The following is a 26016-nucleotide window of genomic DNA, read 5'->3' as shown; positions in this document are numbered from 1 at the left end:
AGCTGAAATTACACACACTGGCTTATAGATTTCCTCAGGTCCTCATACACGATAATTTACCTGAAGTGGTAGCATCAGTAACCTTCAACACCCTGGCTTAACCTACTCACCTTGGCATGACAGATTTAAACAATTTGGGAAAAGTCTCACATTCTGAGAAGAAAATTTAACTAAATAATTTAAGCTGTGTACTTTTTGGCATTTTGGCTGAAATGCCAATCCAGAGTGTAATTTATAAATCTTCTACACCATTATAAATATGATAAAGTTCTGTTGAGCAAACTTTTTTAGCCACTAAAATAAAAGAGCAATAAAAGTACCTATGTTTAGAATAGCACACATTGGGACTTAGAAGTCCTGAAATATACATGGCACATCATAAAGCATCCAGAATGGGGCATTTACATCAGCTATTCATTTACATCTTGCCGAATTCACCCCATACCTTACTCTGGACGATGTTTGATTTACCAGGGATGTTTCTCATTCGCTATATGTTACGTTGACAAGGTGATCGCAGATGGTAAATGGTAAATGGACTGCATTTATATAGCGCTTTTATCCAAAGCGCTTTACAATTGATGCCTCTCAATCACCAGAGCAGTTAGGGGTTAGGTGTCTTGCTCAGGGACACTTCGACACGCCTAGGGTGGGGATCGAACCGGCAACCCTCCAACTGTCAGACAACCGCTCTTACCTCCTGAGCTATGTCGCCCCTAGATGCATTTAATGGGTGTCTGGATCAGGTGAACAGCTTCAGACACTTTGGACAGGTGTACAACTCATTCAGTCAGTCCATTCTGGTGACTGGACAGCCACCTACATCCCAGCCACAGAGGCTCAGACCCTGAAGGTTCATTGACATCTTTTAAAAATACATTGAGGATCCCGGGCTTATTGTAACTATATCTTTGCCTCAAGCCCCATGATTGACTGGATTGCAGGCTTACAACCTGTCACATGAGAACATGAGAAAAGTTTTTTTTATATGTACCCTGTACATTTTTTTCCTGTAGGGGGTAGTTTGACTGAACACACAAGCTCTTTTACAGCAACGCCCTCTTTCAGACTTACACAAGATACCCAATCACACAAAAAAATAGCATAAAATCAATAAAACAATATAGTGAGTTCAAAGGGCAGCTACATTGACTTGAATTCTCCAAGAATAAAACCAGGTCTGTGAGCTGAAGCTCCTTCTGTAAGCTACTCCAGGCGGAGGGAGGGGAGAACTCTGCACGGGCGGTTGGAACCTTCATTATCACAGCATCACGTGACATATGCGATCTTTACTGGTACGCGGCATAATCTGGCGTCAAAGTCCCAAGATAGCTGGGAAGAATTCACAAGATGTTTTTATAAATAAAAACATGCCTGCAAACTAAGTTGACGCGAAGACAAAGCAGGCCTATCTACCACTGAGTACAATGAGCAATGGTGAGTGAGCTGTCCGCAGTTTGTGATTAACCTCAAGGGTCCCTGATGCACAGAGTTTATCATGTAAGAACAATAGGTGGGTGCATTCGTGGAAAGTGGATCACCACTATCATGAAACAAAAGCTGATTGTCTGTAACCTGATTCTGTCTCATGTTCGTCTTTTGGTCTCAAATCCAAATGACTTTAAATATCAGGAAAAATTAACTATTTTCATTCTACAGTTCCCATACTTCTGGAGGGTGCTGTATTTAGTAGCACTGCAAGTGCGCTAGTCAGCCAAATGGGTATTTAATTATAATTTGATTGAGTTTAAAATGGAGTCTGTTTCTGGACAACCACAGTTCACAGATATATACTATCACCAAAGTCTTTTTTTCAAGGTTAATAAGGTGCAGTGGCACTCTCGCAGGAACAGGCTAACTTGAATTTAATAGCCTAGTATTTAGGTTCTAATTGAAGATTACAATCGATTTCAGTGCTTTAAATAAATGGCAAAATTATATTCCTGGAAGCAACATGGTTTTTGACGAAAACATGGTGCTCAGTCTTTAGACGCATGTTACCTGAGCTGTTGACTGAATAGGACCAGATTTGGAAAAAAAAAAGGGGGGGGGTAGGCGTCAATATATCCATCACAACTATTGATAGATACGGGTTCTTTCGGAGGACAAATGACAGACAAGCGTCCGCACTCAAAACGCGTTTGAATGTCCTTATCCCTCCGGCGTTCAGTCAGCATCATCAGCACCACGACGATGCTGAACAGCGACAGAGGAATGATCGCTGTTGTGAGCGAAGGAGAGCGATTGAGACAGATTGTGGACGCTGTCTGTAGCCTACATTAGCTAGGGTTTGCGCTTCGTGTATAAAGCCTAGCCATACAAAATAGAAGAAAACGCTGCAATTTTTCCCATGAGGTGATAAAAAAAACGGTGGGGTTGCAATGTGTTCTGCATGGATCTTGTTTTAAACCATCTACGGATGCATCATTCCTCCAGCGCCGGCATATAAAAACCGAAGAAACGCGCGAGGAAAGATGCGGGAGAGCACCGCAGGACTGTACTGCCGATGAGATTCTGGAGATTACCCACAGACTCGCGCCTCACAATCAGCGGCTGGGGCGGTCGCGGAGCCGGCAGGTATGAACCATTGTCCACTTCTGTGCCGCTCTGAACGAGCATACCTCAGCGTAGGCAACAACAACAACAAACCACTCGACCGCCACCCATAAAACGACATCAACGCCGCCTCCGACGGTTTCTGCCTATCCTTCTCTTGTGACATGACAGCACGGGGCAGAACGCGGAGGATCAAAGGGCACAGACCTGCAGGCGGACGCGTGGATTCCAAGAGGAAAGGTGCCGGGCGCACGCTGGGGCTCCAGCCCGAAGGAGCTCGGATTGCTGCTTCTGGGGACAAACACGCAGAGCAGTGCCGCGCGCTGACACGAGCACGTCGGGGAAGATCCGTGAAAGGGAGTCGGTGTATCCTCTCCAGTCGCCCCAGCCCCCGTTTCGTCAACTCGTTATCTCCCCAAAAACCCATCTTAAAAACAGCAGCGGTGCGCTTAAGCTATCCGATTAATCAAATGTGACCGTTATCTTTTTTTAAATTCATGTTCAATATGCTTGGTTTTGTTGGTCTATTGAACTGACATGATTATTGACGACTTTACACGCTTGTGGGGCTGAATGGAATCTGACCGAAATTGATGCGCCTGTTGGCCGGTTCTCAGGTGTCTCCCCCCTTGGCTGGCTGTTTCGACTCTAACTCTAAGCAGCGCGATGGGTTGCATCCAGAGCGTCGCCTGCAAGTCACGCATCAAGCGAGAGAACATCGTTGTCTACGACGTCTCTGCCACCATAGACCAGTGCCCGACAATAATCGAGGAGAACTCGCCGATTGTGCTGCGCTACAAGACGCCTTACTTCAAGGCCTCCGCGCGCGTGGTGATGCCCCCCGTCCCCCGCAATGAAACGTGGGTGGTGGGCTGGATACAGGCTTGCACGCAGATGGAGTTTTATAACACTTATGGGGACATCGGCATGTGAGTTATTCCTCCACGAGTATCCCTTCCCTGACACACTCACACACGCACACCCCTCTCTAACTGTCCATGTCTTCCCCTCTGTCAGTTGTTGGGCGGCGTAGGCGGAACGCTGTGAGAAACACCATATCTCCATCACAGCCTGTCTGCGTGGGTGGAAGCCTCAGTGTATCCGCGTGGGAGAGACAGAATGTGCGTACGTGTGTGCAGGCGGGAGTGTGACTGCTGTGCGCGTGTGGCGACTCATTGTACATTCAGTGTCGGAGCGCGACCGTGGTTCTCGAAATTGTCTGCCGACAAACTGAATTGGCTAAACGTGGAACATTTTTTTTCTCGCAATGCTCTAGGATTATTAACGTTGGTGTGCGTGCCTGTGTATCCGTGTCACCGTGCTGTCTCTCCCTTCCAGTCAAACGCCCACTAATTGATTTTGTTCCCCAGACTCTGGAAGTAAAAATAGAAAAGCTGATAATAGACGAGGAATACCTGCCCTTAAACCCCAAACTTGTGCGCGGAGAGAAAGAGAGAGAGGATACTCACGCACACACGCACACAAACACATGCCATTGAGCACATGCACGCACACACCGCAGGCACGCACGCACATGCCATTGAGCTGAGTGGTAATATCTCTGATGTCATCTAGGAAGCTGTTTTAAGAGAGGTGTGTGTGTATGTCCGTGCACGCGCAAGGAGTGTTTAAATTCCTCCCTGGGGAGTGGGTGGGACTGTCAGGGGTAATGATGCGTCCATTTGACAGATGAAGTTGATTTGAGCAGGGAAACCTCAGTTTAACATCAAGGCATGAACTGCCACAGGCTGACTTATAGATTGATCTCTTAACAAATGGTCGGCCCAATGCATCGATCTACTGACACGTTGACTGGTTAATGTGCCAACCTACTGACACGTTGACTGGTTAATGTGCCAACCTACTGACACGTTGACTGGTTAATGTGTCAACCTCCTGACAAGACAGCTGGTTAATGTATCTCCTGACACACCGATTGGACAGTATATCAATCAACCGACACAGAGGCAAGATAGTTTATCAATCATATAGCACACTCGCCTGCTTATGTCCTGCATCTGTCTACCAATGCTTGATAGGTCAGGGGTGTCAAGATCTTATCCTAAAAAGGCCGGTGAACAGGTTTTTGTTTTAACCCAGCTCTATGACGCCTCATTTGACTAATTAACCAATCATGGTGCTTCAATCAGGGAGAATCAGGTGTCTTAGCGATGGGCTAAAACAAAAACCTGAACCCACAGTGGCCCTTTTCGGATAGAAGACATCCCTGTGATATAGGAAAGAGTGGTTTTGCACAGTGATCTTCACTTCCGGTCCTGACGGGCCGCAGGGTCTGCTGGTTTTTGTTCTCGCCTTAATGTCAGCAACCAGTTCAGACTCAAGAAACCAGGAGAGGTGAGTCAACTGTGTAATAGACTGCTTTAATGGATCGATCATGTGCCAACAAGTGACAGCAAAAGCCAGCAGACCCAGCAGCTCTCCATGACCAGGAGGCATGAAGATCACTGGTTTCATGGATCTGTCAGTCTGTGGTAGATTTTACCCTAGAATTTTTTTGAAAATGTGAAACTAAGCCAGGGGTCTGATACCCTCGTGCTGGACAGCCACAAGCTCTGCTGGTCTTTGTAGTCACCTTGAAATCAGCGCTCAATTCAGACCCAAATAAGCAAATTAATTTACTTAACTCCACTGTTTTTTAATTGGTTGAAGTTAAGTGCAGAGCAACAACAAAAACCAGCGCGGCCTGCAGACCCCTGAAAACAGAGCTCACGGGCTGCTCTCTCTCTCGTCCCCTGCAGGTCGAGCTGGGAGCTGCCGGAGCTCCGGGAGGGGCGGGTGAAGGCCATCAGCGACTCGGACGGCGTGAGCTACCCCTGGTACGGCAACACCACGGAGACGGTGACGCTGGCGGGCCCCACCCACAAGCCGCTGCGCTTCACCGTCAGCATGAACGACAACTTCTACCCCAGCGTGACGTGGGCGGTGCCCGTGAGCGACAGCAGCGCGCCGCTGCTCACCCGCATCACGCGCGACCAGAGCTTCACCACCTGGCTGGTGGCGCTCAACGCCGGCAGCAAGGAGAGGATCCTGCTGCAGACCATCAAGTGGCGCATGCGCGTGGACATCGCCGTGGACCCCGCCCGCCCGCTGGGCTCCCGGGCCGCGCTGGCGGGGGGGGGGAGGCCCCAGCAGGACCAGCCCCGCGTGCTCACCCACATGGAGCCCATACCGCCCAACGCGCTGTCCCGCCCCAACGCCAACGACGCCCAGGTGCTCATGTGGAGGCCCAAGAGGGGGCCGCCCCTGGTGGTGATACCGCCCAAGTGAAGAGCGGCTGGGGGGGGGGGCAGGCATCTGCGGGAATGGACCCTCCAACATTGGGGAGGGAGAACATACAGTGGCCTGATATTTACAAAATGAAGAACAAGAAAAAAAAAAAAACTGCCTTAAATTTCTCCAACAAACGCCTTCTCTGCCATTGGAATGGAAGCAGTGCATCATGGGATGTCTGGAAAGCTAACCGCTAACCCTGCACAGGTTGGGGAATCTGCCTTAAACTGCCTCAAGAACTGGGGACAGACAGAAGCGACTGCTTTCAGGAGGAGCCATTTTGTGTCGTTTAACGAGCCTGTCTAGTCCTGGTGGTCGCAGTACCGAGTCACGATGGGGGACGGAACTAACGAGCTACTGGTGCCACCCGAGTGAACGACGGGAACAAATTGAATGAACAGCAGAGACCGTAAACTGCAGCTAATGCAGGTCTGTACAGTCGCTGGACAGTTTGCCTTACAGCCAGAGTGCTGATCGAATCACTGCAGGGCAGACCCTGACAAGAGCACAAGCAGGTGAAACCTGTCAATCATACTTGGGTCAAATGCACATTTGGAACACGTGTGTGGAACATGCTTAGGCGGCGGTAAAATTCGGAAAAAAACAAACAATCACGCGTGGGAGGGTTCCCGAGAATATGCAGCAAAACGTGTGACCAAACGAAAATGTACAATCATATGAAAGGTGTATGTGTATTGTTCCAGTGAAGATAAGATGTTTTTAAAACAAAACAAAAAAAAAAACTGTCAGTATTTTGCAGGAATCTTGCTGGTGTTTAATGGCTTAAATATTTATTTTGACCAAGGTCTGCAGTCAGAATCAGTGTTATACTCTGAGGGAAAGGGGGTCTTGGGGGGGGGGGGAAATATGCAAACTCACGGCTGTTCAGCACCAAGACTCAGACCATCCGGCCCCTTCTCACAGTGAGACCGGAGGACTGGACCCCTCCGTGCTGCTCGACCTCCCCACCTCTGCATTAGAGGCCCCCGGGAGCGCAGCCACGGTCGCTCCTCGTCTGGGGTTGCCACGCCGACGGCGGGGACAGTGCGCCGTCGCGACTCCGACTCGTTTAAAAGACCACACACACCGTTTCTTTACCTCCGTTCAGACCAGCCGGGCTGTTATGGGCTCGCTGCCTGGGATTCTGGGTCCCATGATGGGATCTCGCACCGGGCACCACCGCCCACCCAGGACAATCATATGTTCTTATATTTTTTTGAGGGCCCCTGCAAGTCAGGGCCCTTGGAATCATGCTAACGCTACCCCCCCCTTTTCCCCAGAGCACCCCTGGCCTGCACCCCTGGTCCAGGAGAACCATGTCAGGGTCTGCTGATTTCCAGTTCCGTTAATCAGCACTTAATTGGTCACTTAACGTCGTTCAGTTGACTCATCTTCATCTAGGCTCTTTGGTCTGGATCTGGACCTGGTGGTTGTTTTTTTGGACACTCCACCCTCCTTTCCACCCCCCCCCCCAAATACAATTAATTTTGATGCGCACATACACAGCTGGTCTGATAGTGGTCACATCCCTCACTGGGCGTCTGACAGGTGCTCGTGCGCCCCTCCCCCAGTGCATGCTGGGCTGTTCAGACTTCAGGCCTCAGGACAGGTGCATGATGGGACAGGGCACAGCACAAGGGTGGAGGCTGTGATGTCATAAGCGGGGAGGCGTGGCCCCACAGCCCAACAGTCTGACACAGACCTTAGAGCAGGGGAGGCAAAAAAAAAAAAAAAAAAAAGAGGTGGAAAAACAATCATTTGGTTTTGTGGAGTTTTTTGCATGCAGTGTTTTTAAAATAATAAAAACTAAAAGAAAAAAAAAATGGGTGGAAGCGTGCCTACCGTCAGCTAGAGGCGACGAGAAAGGTGTGTGTGAGCCCCACCCATGTGTGTGAATGTAATGAGCAAGATTCACGGAGAAGCTGTGCGAGTGTGTGTGTGCGTGTGTGTGGTATCAGGGTGACGAGCACATGGGGAGTGAGATTCAAGTGAGAAATGTGTTAGCGTGTTATGAGAGATTCACGTGAGATGTGTGTCTGCGTGTGTAATGAGAAAGATTCACATGACGAGACGTGTGTGTGTGTGTGTAAGTCAGCAGTAACTCAGATTCACATAAGACGTGTGTATGTGTGTGTATGCGTACGTAATGACTGTGTGAGCGTGTGGGTGTGTGTGTGTGTGCATGTGTAACATGCTGCACAGGTGCTTCAGAAACAACATTCTGGACCGCAGGATTTCTGCTGTTCTTCTGCTGCGGCATCTCTGCTGTTCCCTTGACAGCCAGCAGGGGGCCTCTACGAAACAGACTTTCACACAAGTCAGAAAAAAAAGAAATCGCACTTTCTTTTATGACCTTATGAACAGTTACTCAAAAATACATTTACATATATATATATATTGAAATGTCTTTTTATCGATTTACGAAATACAGTACAGACAGACAAAAAAGAAACCCCCCCCCCTCCTGCTTTGAAATAACTGCTAGAGGGCAAAGCACAGAGTAAAGTTTTTCAGCAGGGCGGGTTCTGTTCTTCATAATCGCGGACGTCTTTACCGACACCCCCTGCAAGCAGCCGCGGGCCCCGCAGGATTCTGGGAAGGCTGCCAGCCTTTGATGTGTGTCACCCCTGACCGTGGTTCTGGAGAGCTGGCCTCAGCAGTGAGGATTGGGCAGCCCTGTCCAGCAGGCCAGGAGCACTGACCCTGTTCAGGGTGGAGCCCGTGTGGGCCCGGTTCTGCTCAGAAAAGCCTGCCGGTCCCTTACGGCGCCGCTGAGCTGGTGGACCCCCGGCCCGTTTATGAAATGTGCGCCACGGATTTAACGCCAGTAGTGCTTGCACACGGCCAGGCCCGCCGCATCTTCTCCTCTTTAGTGTTCATCCCCCTCTCTCTTCCTCCTCCTCCTCCTCCTCCTCCTCTCCCCCGCTCCTCGCGGTCTCGGGTTAGGCGCGGCTGGGGTTGGGAGAAGGCCGGCCTTCGTAGCCGTACAGGAAGGTGGCGACGATGACCAGCATCGCGCCGAGGAAGAACACGCTGGGGGGAAGAGCATCACACAGCGTTAAGATTTCAGTACACGAGCTGCCCTTTAACTACTTTATTACAGTCAGAGAGGGAAGGGATAACAGAGAGAGAGAGACAGGGAGAAAGAGAAAGAGAGAGAGAGAGAGAGAGATGGAGAGAAAGAAAGCGAACCCTGCTCTCCTGGGACTTCAACACTTTTCAAATATCAGAAGTGAAAATGAGAAAATTTCCTTAGAGTGAAATGTGTGTCTGATGACTAAGAAGAGAGTTTGTGTGTGTGTGTATGTGGGTGTGTGTGTATGTGTGTGTGTGTGTGTGTGTGTGTGTGTGTGTGTATGCGTGTGTGTGCGTGCGTGCGTTTGTGTAAGGATGTGCATGTGTATGTGTGTGTGTGTATATGTATGTGTGTGTGTGTGTGTGTGTGTGTGTGTATGTATGTGTGTGTGTGTTTTTGTGTGCGTGCGCAGGAGAGGGTATGGGTGTGTGTGTTTGTGTGGTGCGTGAGGAGGTGTGTATGTGTGTGGTGCATTGTGTAAGGTGTGTAGTGTTGTTGTGCGTGTGTGCAGAGAGTGTATGGCATGTTGTGTGTGTGTGTGTGTGTTTTTGTGTGCGTGCGTGCAGGAGTGTGTGTATGTGTGTGTGCGTGCGTGTGTGTGTGTACCTGCTGGGCTCGAAGTCCTCCAGCCAGAAGAAGGAGATGAGGGTGGACAGGATGATGGACAGCGAGGTGGCGAAGCCCTTCAGGATGTTATCAGCGTACTTTATTACTGCAGCTATCACCAGCCCCCCCAGAGCCTGCGGAAACCACGGCAACACGGTCAGACACACAGGCAGGCAGACAGGCAGACAGGCAGACGCACAGACAGACAGACAGATAGGCAGGCAGGCAGGCAAGCAGCCAGGCAGGCAGGCAGACAGACAGTCAGACGCACAGACAGACAGACAGGCAGATAGACAGGCAGTCAGGCAGACAGGCAGCCAGGCAGCCAGACAGACGCACAGACAGACAGATGGGCAGACGGGCAGACGGGCAGCCAGGCAGGCAGACACACAGGCAGACAGACAGACGGGCAGGCAGACAGGTAAAGATAGGCAAAAAAAAATGTTTACAAACTACGCAGTAATGATGGACGGCATCGCTAACAGTTTTCTCCCATGTTAGCGGTAAATTACCTGCAGCGCGACCACAGTCCAGGTCAGCCCGTTGTAGCCCTGGAACATTCCGGACTCCCGCACCCGGTCCCCGTCATACACGAACACCCCCATCAGCCCGAACACCATCCCAAACAGGCCTGCACGGGAGAGAGGGGGGGACCGTTAAAAGCGTTACACACACCCTCAGCCCAAACACCATCCCAAACAGGCCTGCACGGGAGAGAGAGGGGGACCGTTAAAAGCGTTACACACACCCTGCGCATTGCTGCGGTAACAGAGAGCTCCCTCAGAGGAAACGGGGCTCCTTCCAATCGCTTATCTTTACCCAGACATGCGCACAGTAACGCACAGTGAGGTGACACAGTAACACATAGCCACAGCCACAATAACACAGTCAGCACAGTAAGACAGCTTTACAGACATGCACAATCGCACACAGTGAGGTGACACAGTAACACATTCACGCAGAGGGGCACGGTAGCACAGTAAGACAGCTTCACAGACATGCGCAGTCGCACACAGTGAGGTGACACGGTAACACAGTCTTGCAGAGGGGCACACCAACACAGTAAGACAGCTTCACAGACATGCGCAGTCGCACACAGTGAGGTGACACGGTAACACAGTCACGCAGAGGGGCACAGTAGCACAGTAAGACAGCTTCACAGACATGCGCAGTCGCACACAGTGAGGTGACACGGTAACACAGAGACAGCAGCACAGTCATGCAGAGGGGCACATTAGCACAGTAAAGACAGTGAGACAGACATGCGCAGTGGCACACAGAGAGGTGACACAGTAACACAGTCACGCAGAGGGGCACATTAGCACAGTAGAGACAGTGAGACAGACATGCACAGTGGCACACAGAGAGGTGACGCGGCGATGCAGACCCAGCTGGATGTTCCGGATCCACACGCTCTGCTTGGTCTCCTTGAGGATCTTCTCGAAGTACACGCCCGCGAACCCGCTGGAGCAGCAGGCCACCAGCACCGCCACCACGCCCACAAACTGGGAGCCCGCCGACAGCTGCTGCTCCTCAGGGGCCCCCGGGGAGTCCGTGGGCCACTGTGGGGCCACAGAGAGGGGGAAACACAGTCAGGGGCCACAGAGAGGGAGAAACACAGTCAGGGGCCACAGAAAGAGAGTCACAGTCAGGGGCCACAGAGAGGGAGAAACACAGTCAGGGGCCACAGAGAGAGAGTCACAGTCAGGGGCCACAGAGAGGGAGAAACACAGTCAGGGGCCACAGAGAGAGAGTCACAGTCAGGGGCCACAGAGAGGGACACACAGTCAGGGGCCACAGAGAGAGAGTCACAGTCAGGGGCCACAGAGAGAGAGTCACAGTCAGGGGCCACAGAGAGAGAGACACAGTCAGGGGCCACAGAGAGAGAGACACAGTCAGGGCCACAAGAGGAGGGAGAGAAACACAGTCAGCCAAAAGGGAGTCACAGCAGAAGAGGAGTCACAGTCAGGGGCCACAGAGAGGGAGAAACACAGTCAGGGGCCACAGAGAGAGAAGGACAGACACACAGACTGGGGCCAGAGAGAGAGAGACAGACACAGAGTCAGGGGCCACAGAGAGAGAGAGAGAGACAGACACAGAGTCAGGGGTCAGAGAGAGAGAGAGAGGGACAGACACACAGTCAGGGGCCGTAAAGACAGGGCCCGCGTGACGGTGGGATCCTAACCTGCACAAGCGCCACGCCCGCCATGAGGATGAGCAGGGAGAGCCACTGGTAGACCCCCAGCCTCCGGCCCAGCATGAACACTGAGAACAGGGCGGTGGTGAGGATCTTCAGCTGGTACGTCACCTGAGGGGGAGAGAGGGAGGCGAGAAGCGCGTCATCATACGAATATACACACAGACCAATGTACACACACACACACATGCACGCACGCACACTCACAAACACATACACTCACAAGACACACAGACACAGGCACACACACAGGTTCCCACAGGGCCCATTAGCGCTCCACGGCTACGTAGCGTACCTGGTAGGTGGCGGCGTCCAGGTTGGACAGGGCCACGTACAGCAGGTTGTTCTGCAGGGTGTAGATCCCGGAGGGGATGGCCAGCTTCAGCGTCTCCATGGGCTTGTTCAGGATCTCCTGGGTCACAATGCTGTTCAGCGCCCGAAAACTGTAGCCTGAGCGGAGAAGAGAGAGGGGGAGGGACAGGGAAGAAGAGAGGGGAGGGGAAGTGTCCAAGGATGGAAAGTGGGAGGGAAAGGTAAGAAGAGAGAGGAGGGGAAGTGTGGAAGGATGGAGAGGGTGAGGGACGGGGAAGAAGAGAAAGACAAAGGAAGAGAGACCGTTACCGACAGTGGGATCACAAACACACAACCTGAGCTTGTTGATCTGTAACCCTGTGAGTTACACATGAGCCAGATTCAAACCCAGACCATGGGGCCCAACCATGCACTACAACAGCGCCCTAACACAGGGCTGCTCAACTCTGTTCCTGGAGATTTGTCATCCTGTAGGATTTCACTCTAACCCTAACAAAGCACACCTCATCCAACAGCTAGTGCAGGGCTGCCCAACCCTGTCCCTGGAGATCTACCATCCTGAAGGTTTTCATTTCAACCCTAACAAAGCACACCTCATTCAACAGCTAGAGCAGGACTGGTCAACCCTGTTCCTGGAGATCTACCATCCTGAAGGTTTTCATTTCAACCCTAACAAAGCACACCTCATTCAACAGCTAGAGCAGGACTGGTCAACCCTGTTCCTGGAGATCTACCATCCTGAAGGTTTTCATTTCAACCCAAACAAAGTGCACCTCATTCAACAGCTAGGAATCTTGTTGAGCTGCCAACTGGTGGAATCAGGTGTGCCAAATTGGGATTGAAATCAAAATCTACAGGAAAGTAGATCTCCATGACGATATCTCCGTCTTAACAGGATGAGCCACCCAGCAGACCCCCAAACCCTTCTTAGAGTAACAGTCACCACCCATATTCAGGATGACGGAGTCGGGTTGAATTTGACACATTTTACATTTTATCTCGAATGACATTCACTAGCAATTTAGACCAAATGGCTTGGTCGGGGAGACCAGAAATCCAAGTGATATTTGAAAAAACCAAGTTCCTGCCACCCCTAACCCTTCCACCATAACAGAGGTTTGAAGACAAGTGAACCACGTAGCACACAAAAACCTCACAACCTGTGCAGCTAGTTTAAAGGGGCCACTTTGACTGCGACCTTTGAAGGCTGACAGTTAAACAAATACTCTTTTTTTCCACCCCCGGTAAGAACAATCCCGCCCTCTAGCCACACACAAACACGGTTGTGAACATTAACTACCTCTGTCAGTACGTGAGCGATGGTCAGATGGTATCGCAAATATTTGCCAGAACAAACAGTGTGACCCAGTGTTTCCGGAGTTAAAAATCATTCATTCATTACTAAACATATATTAACATAACATGAATGTTAACATAAAGATCCTGAACACACGGAATTATTTTATTAGCATAGATACGCACCCAACTCCATATTTCCTCCACAGATCGTTTTGAATATATTTAACTGCTGGTTCAAGTTTTACTGTTCAGTCACTTCTATGACCTTGTAGAATGCACGAATTGACTGAAAGTGCTTTATAGCCAGATGAACTAAGCACACGCTGTCCATGTAATTTAAGGCTCTGCTTAAAAAAGCAGCATCAATTACTTCCCCAAGCCTCATGTTAAACAGCCATTTAGGAGGCAACTTGTCCTTGCGCTACAATAAATACCAATAAATAACCCCAGCCTGCGTACTGCTGGCAGGCCGATCCGCAATTAAAATTTTATACGAAGCATATAACTTGGCAGATCGTAAATAATAGGAGTTAAGCATTATGGCCATTTTCAGCGCTTCGGGGAAATAGAACGACGCATCCTCGCTGGTCGGGCTCGTAACTTTCGCTAGAATAACCCAACAGACACGGCTGACATTCTGGCTCAAGATTAGAACCCCACTGCCAGGGAATCGCTCAGTCGATGAAGCAAAGGTCAGAAGCTTCTTCTGACAATTTCTGCTTTTGCATAGGCTACGTGGGGTTCCAGTCAGAGGGCAGCAATTCAGGCCAATAGCACCAAGTTACTGCCTTCATATAGCAATATAGCAACTTCCTGTGGTCCCTATAGACCAGTATTATGTGGGTGAGTTCCTGCTTTCCTTGCCAAGTAAGCAACTTCCTGTGGTCCCTATGGACCAGCATTATGAGGGTGAGTTCCTGCTTTCATTACCATGTAAGCAACTTCCTGTGGTCCCTATAGACCAGCATTAAGAGGGTGAGTTCCCGCTTTCATTACCATGTAAGCAACTTCCTGTGGTCCCTATAGACCATCATTACGTGGGTGAGTTCTCCACTTCATTACACTAAGCAACTCCTGTGTCCCTATAGGCCACATTAGGGTGAGTTCCGCTTTCATACCTAGCAACATCCTGTCGTCCCTATAGACCGTCATTACGTGGGTGAGTTCCTGCTTTCATTATCACCCAAGCAACTCCCTGTGGGTCCCCGTGGACCAGAACTGAGTGGGAATTACGTGCCGACGTGCCAGTGACTTACTGTGGTCCCTGTAGACCAGCATCACACAGGTGAGGATCTTCAGCAGCTCGGCGGTGACCACGGCGGAGGAGGCCAGGTAGCGCGGCCCCTCCCCCTGCAGCGTGCGCGAGTAGCGCATGGTCAGCACCAGCGTGGTGGTCTGGAACACCAGCACGCCCAGCGACAGGTACTTCAGCCGCGAGGACGCCATGGCGACGGAGCCCTTCTGTCACAACGGGAGGGAGAGGCAAGGGATGCTGGAGAGGAGGAGGAGGAGGAGGAAAGAGGAAGAGAAAGTGAGATCAGACAGAGAAATAAGCAGCGTAAGCAGCAAATTAAACACGTTCAGCTGACACTCTCATCCAGATTGACTTACACAGCTTGAGTGTTTTTTACATTCTTTTTTTTACTTTATGAACATGGATTTTCTACAGTACCTCTGTGTATAAGACACAACAGCTGAAGCACATTCACACCAAATGATTCCACTGCTCAGAACAAGATTTAAACACATATATGCTCACACAGTGGATGTGTACCTAGTCGCTCAGTGAAGTATAGGAGATACTTCTAGGCCAGTAATGACCAAACAACTTTTTAGAAACACACACACACTTGCGGTGCCTGTCATTTTAAAACAAGCCACTGAAAAACATAAAGACACACCCAAATACTGCTTAGGGCATTCCACTGCTCTCTTGACAACCCCTCCTGCACTGAAACACTACGTCTTTCTCTCCCAACTAAATCCAACCCTCCACACTACGAAGTGAGTCCAAAGATCAAATTTTAGAAAGAGTCTCCGTCACCAACCTCCACTGTCAGCCCCAGGTCCTTGTCAACAGACGGCACATTTCGAAATGTTTGAATTTGTTTGAGTTTACCCGGAGTCAGTCCACTGTAGCCGCCACCACCCTAGGCAAGCTAAAAGTTTACACAATGCAGATTCAAAGGCACACGTACGCAGGGGCCCAACCTAGCTTCAACCTAGGCCCAACCAGACCAGGAATTCAATACTGGTGTTTTCGCCTAACATTCATGGAAAGGACACAAAGTATCCTGGCAAATCCTCCTCCTGGGGGGGGGGGGGGTATGTAATATGTAATTTCCCCTCAGGTTAACTTCACTGGACCCAACAGCGCAATTTGTTTGGGACGTGCCCCTACATAAACGACATTGTTATAGTTAAACATCAATTGTGAATGTCTACCAAATGTGGTTCTGGCCCATCTAGTTCAATGGAGGCCGAAATATATAAACATTTGCGGCTACGCTGCTGAACTGGTGTGCCAGCAAACCTCTCCACCTTCACGGAACATCTCTAAACGGTGGCACATTTGATAAACGATGGCAATCAACGTAGGCTTATAACCAAAGTAATCTAGTGCATGCACCCTAAACATACGGTTACTAACCCAGTTACACTCAGTAACGTTTTGTACTTCTACGCAGACGTGGGTTTAGTTCATGTAAAACCCATTGCTTATAACTTTAGATAACTGGACGTAAATAGCGACCTGTTGGTCATTTAAAACGCAACACCACCAATACATTATTTTGAAGCAGCCATTGGAACAAGAGTGGGACACCTGGCATACCAACTCCGGTACACAGACCCGACACACACCCGTGCCACAATTCAGCTACGAATGCGAAGTTAACGCACTCTTAACCGACCCACGCTGGGTTAATTTGCGCTTGCGAGTTCTCCCAAGTTGAGCAGTCATTTATAATGCGACGTTGGACCCGTTTCCCCATTTATATTAGTGGCAGAGTGATACCGTTAGCTTAGATTAACTAAATTAACGTAATAACCCAGTAGATGATGATGTAAACAATACCCGAGGTAACCACCTAGCTACCAAATCTACTAGGTGTACGGTACTGTCTGCACAGTCGTGTATGTTACCCTACAGGCGAAGAAACACGTATGTGGAGCCAAGCATTCAGCGATATTCTGGAACTTGTTTAGCAGTCGCTAGCAGTAGCTAGCTACATTGTATTGCTAACAACCCACCCACTCAACGCTGGCCGAATAGGTGGTTAGCTTCAAAGCAAAAACAGTTAATGTCATAGCAATCGACATGCATACAATGGGTCATCTGGTTAGCTTGTTAGCAAGCCATCTGCTTACCTGCTCACAGTATCCCTCGCTAGTTCACCGAGGTTATCGATATTTACAGTGTTCAACGTGAATTAACTTTCCGCCGAGAGACCCGGGACTACTCAGCAGGCAGCTGACGAGCGACTAAGCTAACTGACCAGTCAGCCGTCTACACGTCCAGGTCCGGAGGCTATGTTGGCCCTCGGTCATTCTTCTCCAAATTTTACTTTCCGCCATGTGTCAGTGGTCTCTTCAATAGCTGCAACTGCGCTACCTAAAATCATTCTGCACGACCTTTCCGATTGCAGACCATTCCGTCGACACAACTTTGCAGCTCAGTCAAATGCAACGGCGTTACTTTGTTTCCATGTCATGCTGCAACGTTACTTCCTCTCTACTTCCGCGTTCGGCTCTCAGTAGTAGGCTTCTCGATTGTGAAGTTCACCTCTGGCTCTAGTCTAAACAACGATTCAATGACATATACTATTTACATGAACTAGGCGACAACATAAATTGTGACAAGGTCCTGTTTTAATAATAAGGACCGCTTCCCACACGCATGCGCAACGTCATGACTGGGCAAGGACACGAGCGTCTGTTGGTTTAGGGTTGGGGGGGCTGTGCCCAAAATGAAGAAATTTCCTTCAATTAGGTTGATTGAGAACAATTATTTGGTTTAGACAGAGGTTTGCTGATTACCTCTTGTTATTGTAATCCTTTCTCACCAGAGGCACATTTTAAATTCCAATAAACAGGATTCCACATTTACTGTTGTCTATAACTCCGTGGCCAGTCATTAAGTTCATTTATATTACTTACAATGCAGCCAATCACCCAGCCACCTAATCAGACAGATGTATACTACTTAATAGGGAATCTTGACTGGCCAGATATCAATTATCGGTTAACATTAATTACACACTAAAAAGTCAGTAATGTCGGGGGAAAAAAAACCAATGTGCTCCAAATTTCCTCAGAATTTAGTTTGTGAAGCTGAAATTAAGCTTTTCTACCATTTCGGGTTACAATATTTTTATGTTTTAATGATTTTTGGGGCTTGTCATAGCCGTAATATGAACGCATTCAGGATTGTATTTCGGTTATTGGGTTAGTTACATCATTGGGGCTTTAGTGATGTTACACATATGCACTGGATGGTCTAGCCATGTCATTAGCCAGATGTGGCACTGGTGCTCATAGACATCAATTGGGTGCACTTTCGTTCATTTACATCACCCTAGATAACATTTTCTGCCAAATAAATGCACTGTAATGTAAAGCCTTGATAATGTACTGCGGTGCAAAGCCTTGACAAGTTTGTATGGAAGTCAAATTGAAGATTGAACTGATGCAGCTCCATCTGGAAAATGGCAAATAAAAGGTCAACTTTATATGTGTAATAAAAGCACTTTATGAATATCTTTTTTTCTTTTTAAATTCAACTAGGTTTCCATTATCCACACCGTTCCCCACAATAAAAAAGTTAGCAATATTTATAAAGATATGTGTAAATAAATATTATAACTACTCAATTAACTGAAAAGAAATTGAACACAGGGACAGTGTATACACTAAGGCAACTGTGCAGACAGAATGACATCTATGTGATAATTGCAAATGATGTAATTTGTCATCTAAAATTTCAGTTATTTAGATTGTATTAATTTACACAGATATACGACTAAAACCGTAGGGGCGTTAAAGATAGCACGCTCAGTTAAACAAAGGCTTATTAGTGTGTTTTTTCACTCATTTATTTGTTCTTAATTAAACAAGTTTGTTCTTTATTCACGAGTTCCTTCTATGGTGTAAAACAGGAGGAAAAACTACTTCATATAACATGAATATATATTTGGTAAACAGACAAAAAAAATAATACAATAGACATAAAATATAGTTTATGTACATATCAAAAATGGCCTTGCATAACAAGAAACATTTAAGTAAGAATAACAGGCTCAAAGTATGCTGTTCATTTGATCATGGTTGATAATTATTATTATTTAAACTCCAAAGAGCTACAGACACACAGACTGACAGACAGGCAACAAGTGAAACTCAGACAGGAAGTAATCTAAGTGCCAGGAACAGGAGGTATGCACAGTTTATATTTCAATGGAAATGGTGGCAACTACAACCAGATAAGTGCAATCGCTAACATATGACCCAATTTTTTAAAAATTCTTCTGCTACTTCCGTTTGCGCAGCAAAATAAATTAGATGCCGACAGACCATCTCAGCTTAGATTAAGTTTGGGGTGCATATTCAGGAAGAGCACTTTGTAATGGACAAATACCTCACTGTGAAATGACAAAGACAGAGGGATGGAAGAAGCCAGCAGCAGCCAGTAAACATAACATTGGTCCTAAAGGTCTGATGTCACCGAAGGAGGACATGGTCAGCCAGCCTCCACAGGATCAATCCCACAATTCCTCAACGTAACAACTCCTGCCTGTCTGTGCGTCTGAGTGTCCGTCTCCCTCGAAACCAAAAAAAAACAGAGATAAATACAAACATCACATAAATGTGTGTGTGTGTGTGTGTGTGTGTACTGCCCTCTTTCAAATTCACACAGTGTCTACAGGCCAGAACCAAATCTGAACACTGACCCTTCGAATCGCTCTACTAAATACAGCACTAATGGCAAACGTCCCCGCTCAGGATGACAGCTGTACACATCGATTCCACGGGTCTGCCAAGGTGTGGATGGGCCTTCAGATCAGTGTTAGGATTTGGCCTTGGCAGGTCTGGAAATGACCCCGCCGTGAAATACAAAACATTTTTAACTTTTCAGCTTTTCAATACAAAACTTCTCAACTTCTCAATACAAAACTTTTCAATGATTGTCTGGAGGGCCAGAAATGTCAAAACAAAGAGAGACTACGCCCCTAAGATAACAAATTATCAGGAGGATAAAGCATAAAAAACAGACTTTTCAGACTTGGTTTTTAAAATCACAAGGCAATTAAAATAAACACAAAACATTGTTTTTAATTACATAACAGTGATTAAATGTGATTAAAAAAATCTTGCTGTTTAAAAGCAGTTTAAAAAAAAAAGAACTTCAGATCCAGTTACACTGATGACAGCAATAATTATAATAACAATAACAGTAACAGTACACAAGGATACTCATGGAAAACATAACAGTAACGATAATAATGTGGGTAAATATTTTCCTAGTCCAGCTCCCCTCACCCCTCATGTACTAAAGGAGTTTCACAGGTGTCAGTCTTTGTTCTCGATTGTCCAATCAACTCCTTGACTGTCCGCAAACCAGCCAATGAGAAGAAGCTTCCACGGGAACCCACCTCCACTACAGGCTGTATTAAGACTCGCTGTCCCTACACGCTACAGCGTAACAGCCTAGGTAAAGGAGGATGAGAAGGAACGACAACACGGTGTAACCAGACAGGTTTATCCCCTTCCTGCCGCGTGACTGCGCTGCTCACTGCAATCCCGGTCTTCAGTTACAACGGTTTTTTTCCCGCTTCAGCGAAGCACTGTGACTGTTTGTGGCTGCCTTGGCCCCTCCCACTCCATCCTATTCAGCCCCGCCCTCCACCGGTACCCCCCCCAAAATGGTGGACAGTCGGGGAGGTTGGACTAAAGCAAAAACAAGGTACCTGGAGGAGAGGGGAATGGGCGGGGCAGGGTGGGGCAAGGTGGGGAGGCAGGGAGGCAGGGAGGCGGGGGGGGGGGGGTTGTAACAACTTAAAGAGAGACCTATTTACACCACAGTTTGGCTTCGAACCACACGATGAGAGATTAGCCTGCGTGTTTTCAGTTTGCGTGGGCGCAATATCGATCCACACGACAGCCCAAACGACAGCCAGCTGACACGCCAAGTGCACGCCAAGTTGTCTCGTAACCACATCTTAGTCAGAAACGTTTCCGAACAACACGCAAAAAAATGCATTTGGCATACCTGTTTTGAAACATAAAGATAACAGCTTATCATAACAAATGTCACAACCTGACCCACCACGGGGGAGAAAAAAAAAGAGAGATTAACATACTAACGATTACAAAGTCAGCATGAATCAGAAAGCACCGCCCTAGAACTCTACACAGCAGCGACTGCAGAAGCACAGGGTGAAGTTATCAGCATATATCCTTCAAAAAGAAAATAAGTCCCAAAAGGCGGTTGCCAGGGTAGCTGTAGAGTCCTGCCTCTCCAGGCCTGCTGTGTAGTCCTTACACTGGTTTTCTCAACAAATTTGATCATCATCATCATCATCATCATCATCATCAACAACAACATCCCCACCTGTCCAATGGCATTTCTACAATGTCTTATGTCCAAGTCATTCACAGATTCACATCGATCCGCAGCCCAAAAATAAAAGAGGAAAAAGCAAAGTCCAGGAGCTTCATTTCCGAGAAGAGATATCTTGCCGCTAATAAGAATGCACAGACCGTCAATACAGGAGACATAAAAATGAAGACTTTTTAAGATCCTTCAAAAAAAAAAAAGAATAACTGGCAGGACAGAGCACTTGTTTTTGGCTTGACTCTTTCGCAAAGTTGGCAATGCTTCTGCGTGTGAAGGCGGCCGGTGGAAGTAAAGGCACTGTATTTACAGAGTAAGAGTGCAGAAGTGCAGAGGGAGACAGAATGGGGGGGGGGCAATTAGTGTAACTGGGGGGGTGGGGGGGGGAGGGGCAAATCTCAAAAGGATGAAACAGGAAGTGCAGGAGGGCTGAGGCAGGATGGGGGGTGGGGGGGACGAGGTCAGAAAGGAGGGGGGCGGGGCGGATAGTCCGTATCCATGGCTACGCATACACCTGCATGCTGTTGCGCTGCGGCTGCTGTGGCTGCTGTGGCTGCTGGCCCTGCTCCAGGAGGTGGGTGTGGCGGGGCGGGGCCAGCGAGCGGGCGTTCCCCAGGGGGGTGGGGCTGGTGGTGACGTCGGACCAGTCTGAATTGGAGTGGGGGGAGGAGGAGGACCAGGGGTCGGGGGATTCGGGGGAGGGGGTGAGGTAGGGGTGCTCGCTGGGGGGCTGGGCGGGGTGCCCGGGGGTGGTGCCCTCGGACCCGGCGGTGGGGTAGCTGTGCTGGGAGGGCGGGGTCGGGTACTTATCCACCGGGCTCTGCAGGGGCTGGTAGGGGGGCAGCTGGCGGGGCTGGGCGTCGGCCATGGCGTGGGCGTGGGAGAGGGCGTGGCCGTGGCCGTGGCTGTGAGGGTGGGGGTGGGCGTGGGGGTGCGGCAGGGTGTGGGACAGGGCGTGGGGGAGCCCGACGTCAGGGAGCTGGTACATCATGCCCTGGGCGCAGTGCAAGTGGGAGGAGCCCTGCTGAGAGTGGGCGTGGGCGTGGCCCTGGTTCTGCCCCGCCCCCTGCCCTTGCCCCCCCAGCTGGGGCTGCTTCAGCAGGGCCTGCCCGCCCCCCGGCGCCATCATCTGGAAGGTGAGGATGGAGGGCAGCTGCTCGTGGCCCATGGCCAGCAGCCCGGCCCCGCGGTGCTGCGAGAGGCCGGGGTGGGCGGAGCCCAGCTGGTGCGGCAGGACGCCGAACATGTGCCCGCCGTAGCCGTGCTTGGGCAGCCCCACCCAGCCCGTCTGCTGCTGCTGCTGCTGCTGCTGCTGCTGCTGTTGCCCCAGCATGTGGCTGACGGGGGGCAGCAGCGGGCGGGCGCCGGGGCTGCCCAGCAGCGGGGGCGAGGTGGCGGCGCTGGCCGTGCTGGCCGCGTCGCCGGCGTACGAGTGCGGGGACTCCAGCGAGTCCACGGGCGACAGGGTGACCGAGCTCTCCGACAGCCCCGCCCCCGCGCCGGCCTTGGCGGCGGCGGCGGCACCGTTCCCGCCGTTCACGCCGCCGGCTCCGCCCACCTGCCCCGGGCCCTCCCCTCCCGCCGGCTTCTTCCGGCGCTTGGCCTTCAGCTCCTTGGCGGTGCCGCCCGCCACGCCGCCCACCTTGCCCCCGCCGCGCCGGCTCTTCTTGCCCTGGGGGCCGGGCCGCATGCCGATGAAGCCGCCGCCGGCGCCGGGGCACACCAGGGAGGCGTGGCCCCCCGCGGGCCCGCCCCCGCTCAGGTGGTTGGGCCCGGCGTGCGGGCTGTGCACCAGGTTGTACTGGTCCAGGAGGCGCACGATGTCGTGGTGCATGCGCTCCTGGGCCGTGTCCCGCGGCAACCGGTCCAGGTGGTCCGTTATGTCCCGGTTCGAGTAGTGGTCCAGCAGGACCTGGGCCGCCTCGAAGCTGCCCTCGCGAGCCGCCAAGAACAGGGGCGTCTCCTCCTGGAGGGGGAACAGAGGAGGAGAGGGGGAGGAGAAAAGAGTGTGTGAGCAGAGATGAAGAGCTGGATGGAAATGAACTGAAACTCAGTTGAGAACATCCTGGTAGCACCCTGAACATTTCTTCCCCAGTTTGTGAATTGAATTTCAATTCATTTACCAAATTGAATCTGGCGGAAATGAAACTGAATCGAACACAAGCCTACAGAGGACTCAATTAAATTGTATTTATACTGAGCTTTTCACGGAGGCAGTGTTGCAAAGATGTTTCACTAGAAAACGGGATAGCATGAAGAACAATCCAGGGACGTTAAAAAAAACTCTCCCAGGAGAGATAAACAGAAGGAAGAAGAGAAAAGGAGGTGGAAAAGAAGAATGAGAATGTGGAGAAAGGCGGCGGAGAAAAAGAAGGAGGTGGGGGAGAAAATGAAGTAAGTGGAAGATGGAGGGAGGAGGTGGAGGGGAAAAGGAGGTGAAGCAGAGAAGGAGGTGGATGAGAAAAGGAGGTGAAGGAGAGAAGGAGGTGGAGGGAAAAAATGAGGACATGGAGAAGAAAAGGGATGAGGTGGAAGAGAAAAAAGAGCAGGTTGAGAAAAGGCTGGGGGGAGAAAAAGGAGGAGGTGGAGGAGAAAAGGGTGGAGGTGGAGGAGGTGCGCACCTTGTTGTCCTGCATGTCTCTGTTGGCTCCGTTCTTGAGCAGCACCAGAGTGGCCTCCACGTTGTTGACGGCCGCTGCCCAGTGCAGGGCAGACTTGCCTGGGAACAGCAGGAGAAAAGGGGGGGAGTGGGGGTTAGTAATGTACCTCAGCCTCCTCACTGTACCTGCTAACAGCTTCAGTACCTCAACAGTGTCACTGCTGTCTGAGAAATAACCTTACAGGACTGCAGTTAGCTGAGGGACAAAACTACAGAGTGTTTTATAAATCACTGTTTGAGAGTCAGTGTTAGAGAGTTAGTGTTTGTGAGTCAGTGTTTTGAGAGTCAGTGTTAGTGAGTCAGCGTTTGAGAGTCAGTGTTAGTGAGTCAGTGTTTGTGAGTCAGTATTTTATGAGTCAAAGTTTGAGAATCTCCTGGTGTTTTAGGAGTCAGTGTTTTGTGAGTCAGTGTTTGTGAGTCAGTGTTTGAAAGTCAGTGTTTGAGAGTCAGTGTTTGTGAGTCAGTGTTTGAGAGTTAGTGTTTGTGAGTCAGTGTTTGAGAGTCATTGTTTGAGAGTCAGTATTTGTGAGTCAGTGTTTGAGTCTCCTGGTGTTTTATGAGTCAGTGTTAGTGAGTCAGTGTTTGAGAGTCTCCTGGTGTTTTATGAGTCAGTGTTTGAGTCTCCTGGTGCTTTATGAGACAGTGCTTTATGAGTCAGTGTTAGTGAGTCAGTGTTTTATGAGACAGTGTTCGCGAGTCTCCTGGCGTTGCCGGGGCCCCGCCGGGCGCTCACCGTGGTCGTCCACGGCGTTGACGTCGGCGTGGCAGTGCACCAGCTCCTCCACCATGCCCTCCACGGCCAGGCGGGCGGCCAGGATGAGGGGCGTGGTGCCGTCGTGCATCCTGGCGTCCAGCTCCGTGGCGCGGTTCCGGATCAGGATCTGAGGGGAGAGAGAGGGGGGCCGAGGGTGAGCGCAGTAGCCTCACAGGCCTGTAGCATTACATTACACTACATTGATTTAGCAGATGCTTTTATCCAAAGCGACGTACAATGAGTACATATCACGGTCACTGAAACAACTGTAGCGTAGCGGCTGTGGGTACAGGTCATGGAACAGTGCTACAGACAGACAAACACCTTGACAGTGGTCAAGCGGACTGCGTCTGGACTCTGGCTGCTGCGGGCACAGCAGCACACAGGGCTGTGGTTCTTAAGGGCTCCAGAGGTTAGCGGCCCAAGCTGTTAGTGGCTCCAGCTACCTAACCATCGCCTCAGTTAAGTTGGCTAAAAACGTTTTCTCCCTCTCCACGTCAGCTGATGTGCAGTGAAAGTTCTGGCACAAAATGGCGGCCGTCCATCACCCGGGTGGGTGCTACACTTTGTTGCTGGTTGAGGCAAGTCTACCCCCTATATTTGACTTTGATTATTATTACTATGATTATTATGATTATTATTAAGCGTGGTGGCGAGCCCATCTCGTCAGCACTCATAATTATGAACAGAATTATGATTATTGTGATGATTATTATTACTGATTATTATGATGATGATGATTATTATTATACATAGTGGAGAGCGCAGCCCGTTAGCGCTCATAATTATGAACAGAATTATGAACAGAATTATGATTATTATTACTGATTATTATGATGATGATTATTATTATTATACATAGTGGAGAGCGCAGCCCGTTAGCGCTCATAATTATGAACAGAATTATGAACAGAATTATGATTATTATTACTGATTATTATGATGATGATTATTATTATTATACATAGTGGAGAGCGCAGCCCGTTAGCGCTCATAATTATGAACAGAATTATGAACAGAATTATGATTATTATTACTGATATTATGATGAGATTATTTATATACATAGTGGAGAGCGCAGCCGTTAGCGCATAATTATGAACAGAATTATGAACAGAATTATGATTATTATTACTGATATTATGATGATGATTATTATTATTATACATAGTGGAGAGCGCAGCCGTTAGCGCTCATAATTATGAACAGAATTATGAACAGAATTAGATTATATTATGATTATTATGATGATGATATTATTATTATACTAGTGGAGAGCGAGCCCGTTAGCGCTCATATTATGACAGAATATGAACAGATTATGATTATTATTACTGTTATTATGAGATGATTATTATTATTATACATAGTGGAGAGCGCAGCCTGTTAGCGCTCATAATATGAACAGAATTATGAACAGAATTTGATTATTATTACTGATTATTATGATGGATTATTATTACATAGTGGAGAGCGCAGCCCGTTAGCGCTCATAATTATGAACAGAATTATGATGATTATGATATTATTATTATGATGATTATTATGATGATGATTATTATTATTATACATAGTGGAGAGCGCAGCCCGTTAGCGCTCATAATTATGAACAGAATTATGATTATTATGATTATGATTATGATCATTATTAGGC

General features: G+C 49.2%; 3 protein-coding genes across 6 annotated transcripts in view; 1 reads left to right on the top strand and 2 right to left on the bottom strand.

The window, feature by feature from the left end:
- The first annotated feature begins 1210 nt into the window (after nucleotides 1-1210).
- On the top strand, nucleotides 1211-7675 carry LOC135252413 (protein FAM78B-like). Of its 2 annotated transcripts, XM_064330436.1 has the most exons (3): nucleotides 1211-1437; nucleotides 2437-3485; nucleotides 5316-7675. In XM_064330436.1, exons 2-3 carry the CDS (start codon nucleotides 3223-3225, stop codon nucleotides 5842-5844), a joined length of 792 nt encoding a protein of 263 aa, XP_064186506.1. In that variant the 5' UTR covers nucleotides 1211-1437; nucleotides 2437-3222; the 3' UTR covers nucleotides 5845-7675. The 2 variants fall into 2 exon arrangements, with proteins under 2 accessions (XP_064186506.1, XP_064186504.1); XM_064330434.1 differs by lacking the exon at nucleotides 1211-1437 and having other exon boundaries at nucleotides 2072-3485.
- A 497-nt stretch (nucleotides 7676-8172) lies between these two features.
- On the bottom strand, nucleotides 8173-17281 carry LOC135252412 (UDP-N-acetylglucosamine transporter-like). 3 transcript variants are annotated; one of them, XM_064330431.1, is made up of 8 exons: nucleotides 16707-17281; nucleotides 14594-14829; nucleotides 12022-12176; nucleotides 11715-11837; nucleotides 10917-11091; nucleotides 10042-10160; nucleotides 9530-9663; nucleotides 8173-8880 (listed from the first exon to the last, which is right to left on the bottom strand). In XM_064330431.1, exons 2-8 carry the CDS (start codon nucleotides 14781-14783, stop codon nucleotides 8790-8792), a joined length of 987 nt encoding a protein of 328 aa, XP_064186501.1. In that variant the 5' UTR covers nucleotides 14784-14829; nucleotides 16707-17281; the 3' UTR covers nucleotides 8173-8789. The 3 variants fall into 3 exon arrangements, with proteins under 3 accessions (XP_064186501.1, XP_064186502.1, XP_064186503.1); XM_064330432.1 differs by lacking the exon at nucleotides 16707-17281 and adding an exon at nucleotides 16239-16504; XM_064330433.1 differs by lacking the exon at nucleotides 16707-17281 and adding an exon at nucleotides 15386-15627.
- A 1133-nt stretch (nucleotides 17282-18414) lies between these two features.
- Nucleotides 18415-26016, bottom strand: part of notch2 (notch receptor 2) — a 66379-nt gene continuing 58777 nt past the window's right edge. Inside the window, 3 exon segments of the mRNA XM_064334035.1 lie at nucleotides 18415-22915; nucleotides 23571-23668; nucleotides 24342-24489. Of these exon segments, the coding sequence (XP_064190105.1) occupies nucleotides 21452-22915; nucleotides 23571-23668; nucleotides 24342-24489 (1710 nt within the window). The 3' untranslated portion in view covers nucleotides 18415-21451.

The sequence above is a fragment of the Anguilla rostrata genome, chromosome 4 (genome assembly GCF_018555375.3).
Source record: "Anguilla rostrata isolate EN2019 chromosome 4, ASM1855537v3, whole genome shotgun sequence".
Lineage (NCBI taxonomy): Eukaryota > Metazoa > Chordata > Actinopteri > Anguilliformes > Anguillidae > Anguilla > Anguilla rostrata.
Note: the sequence above shows the minus strand (reverse complement) of the source record. Positions and strands in the feature narration are given on the sequence as shown.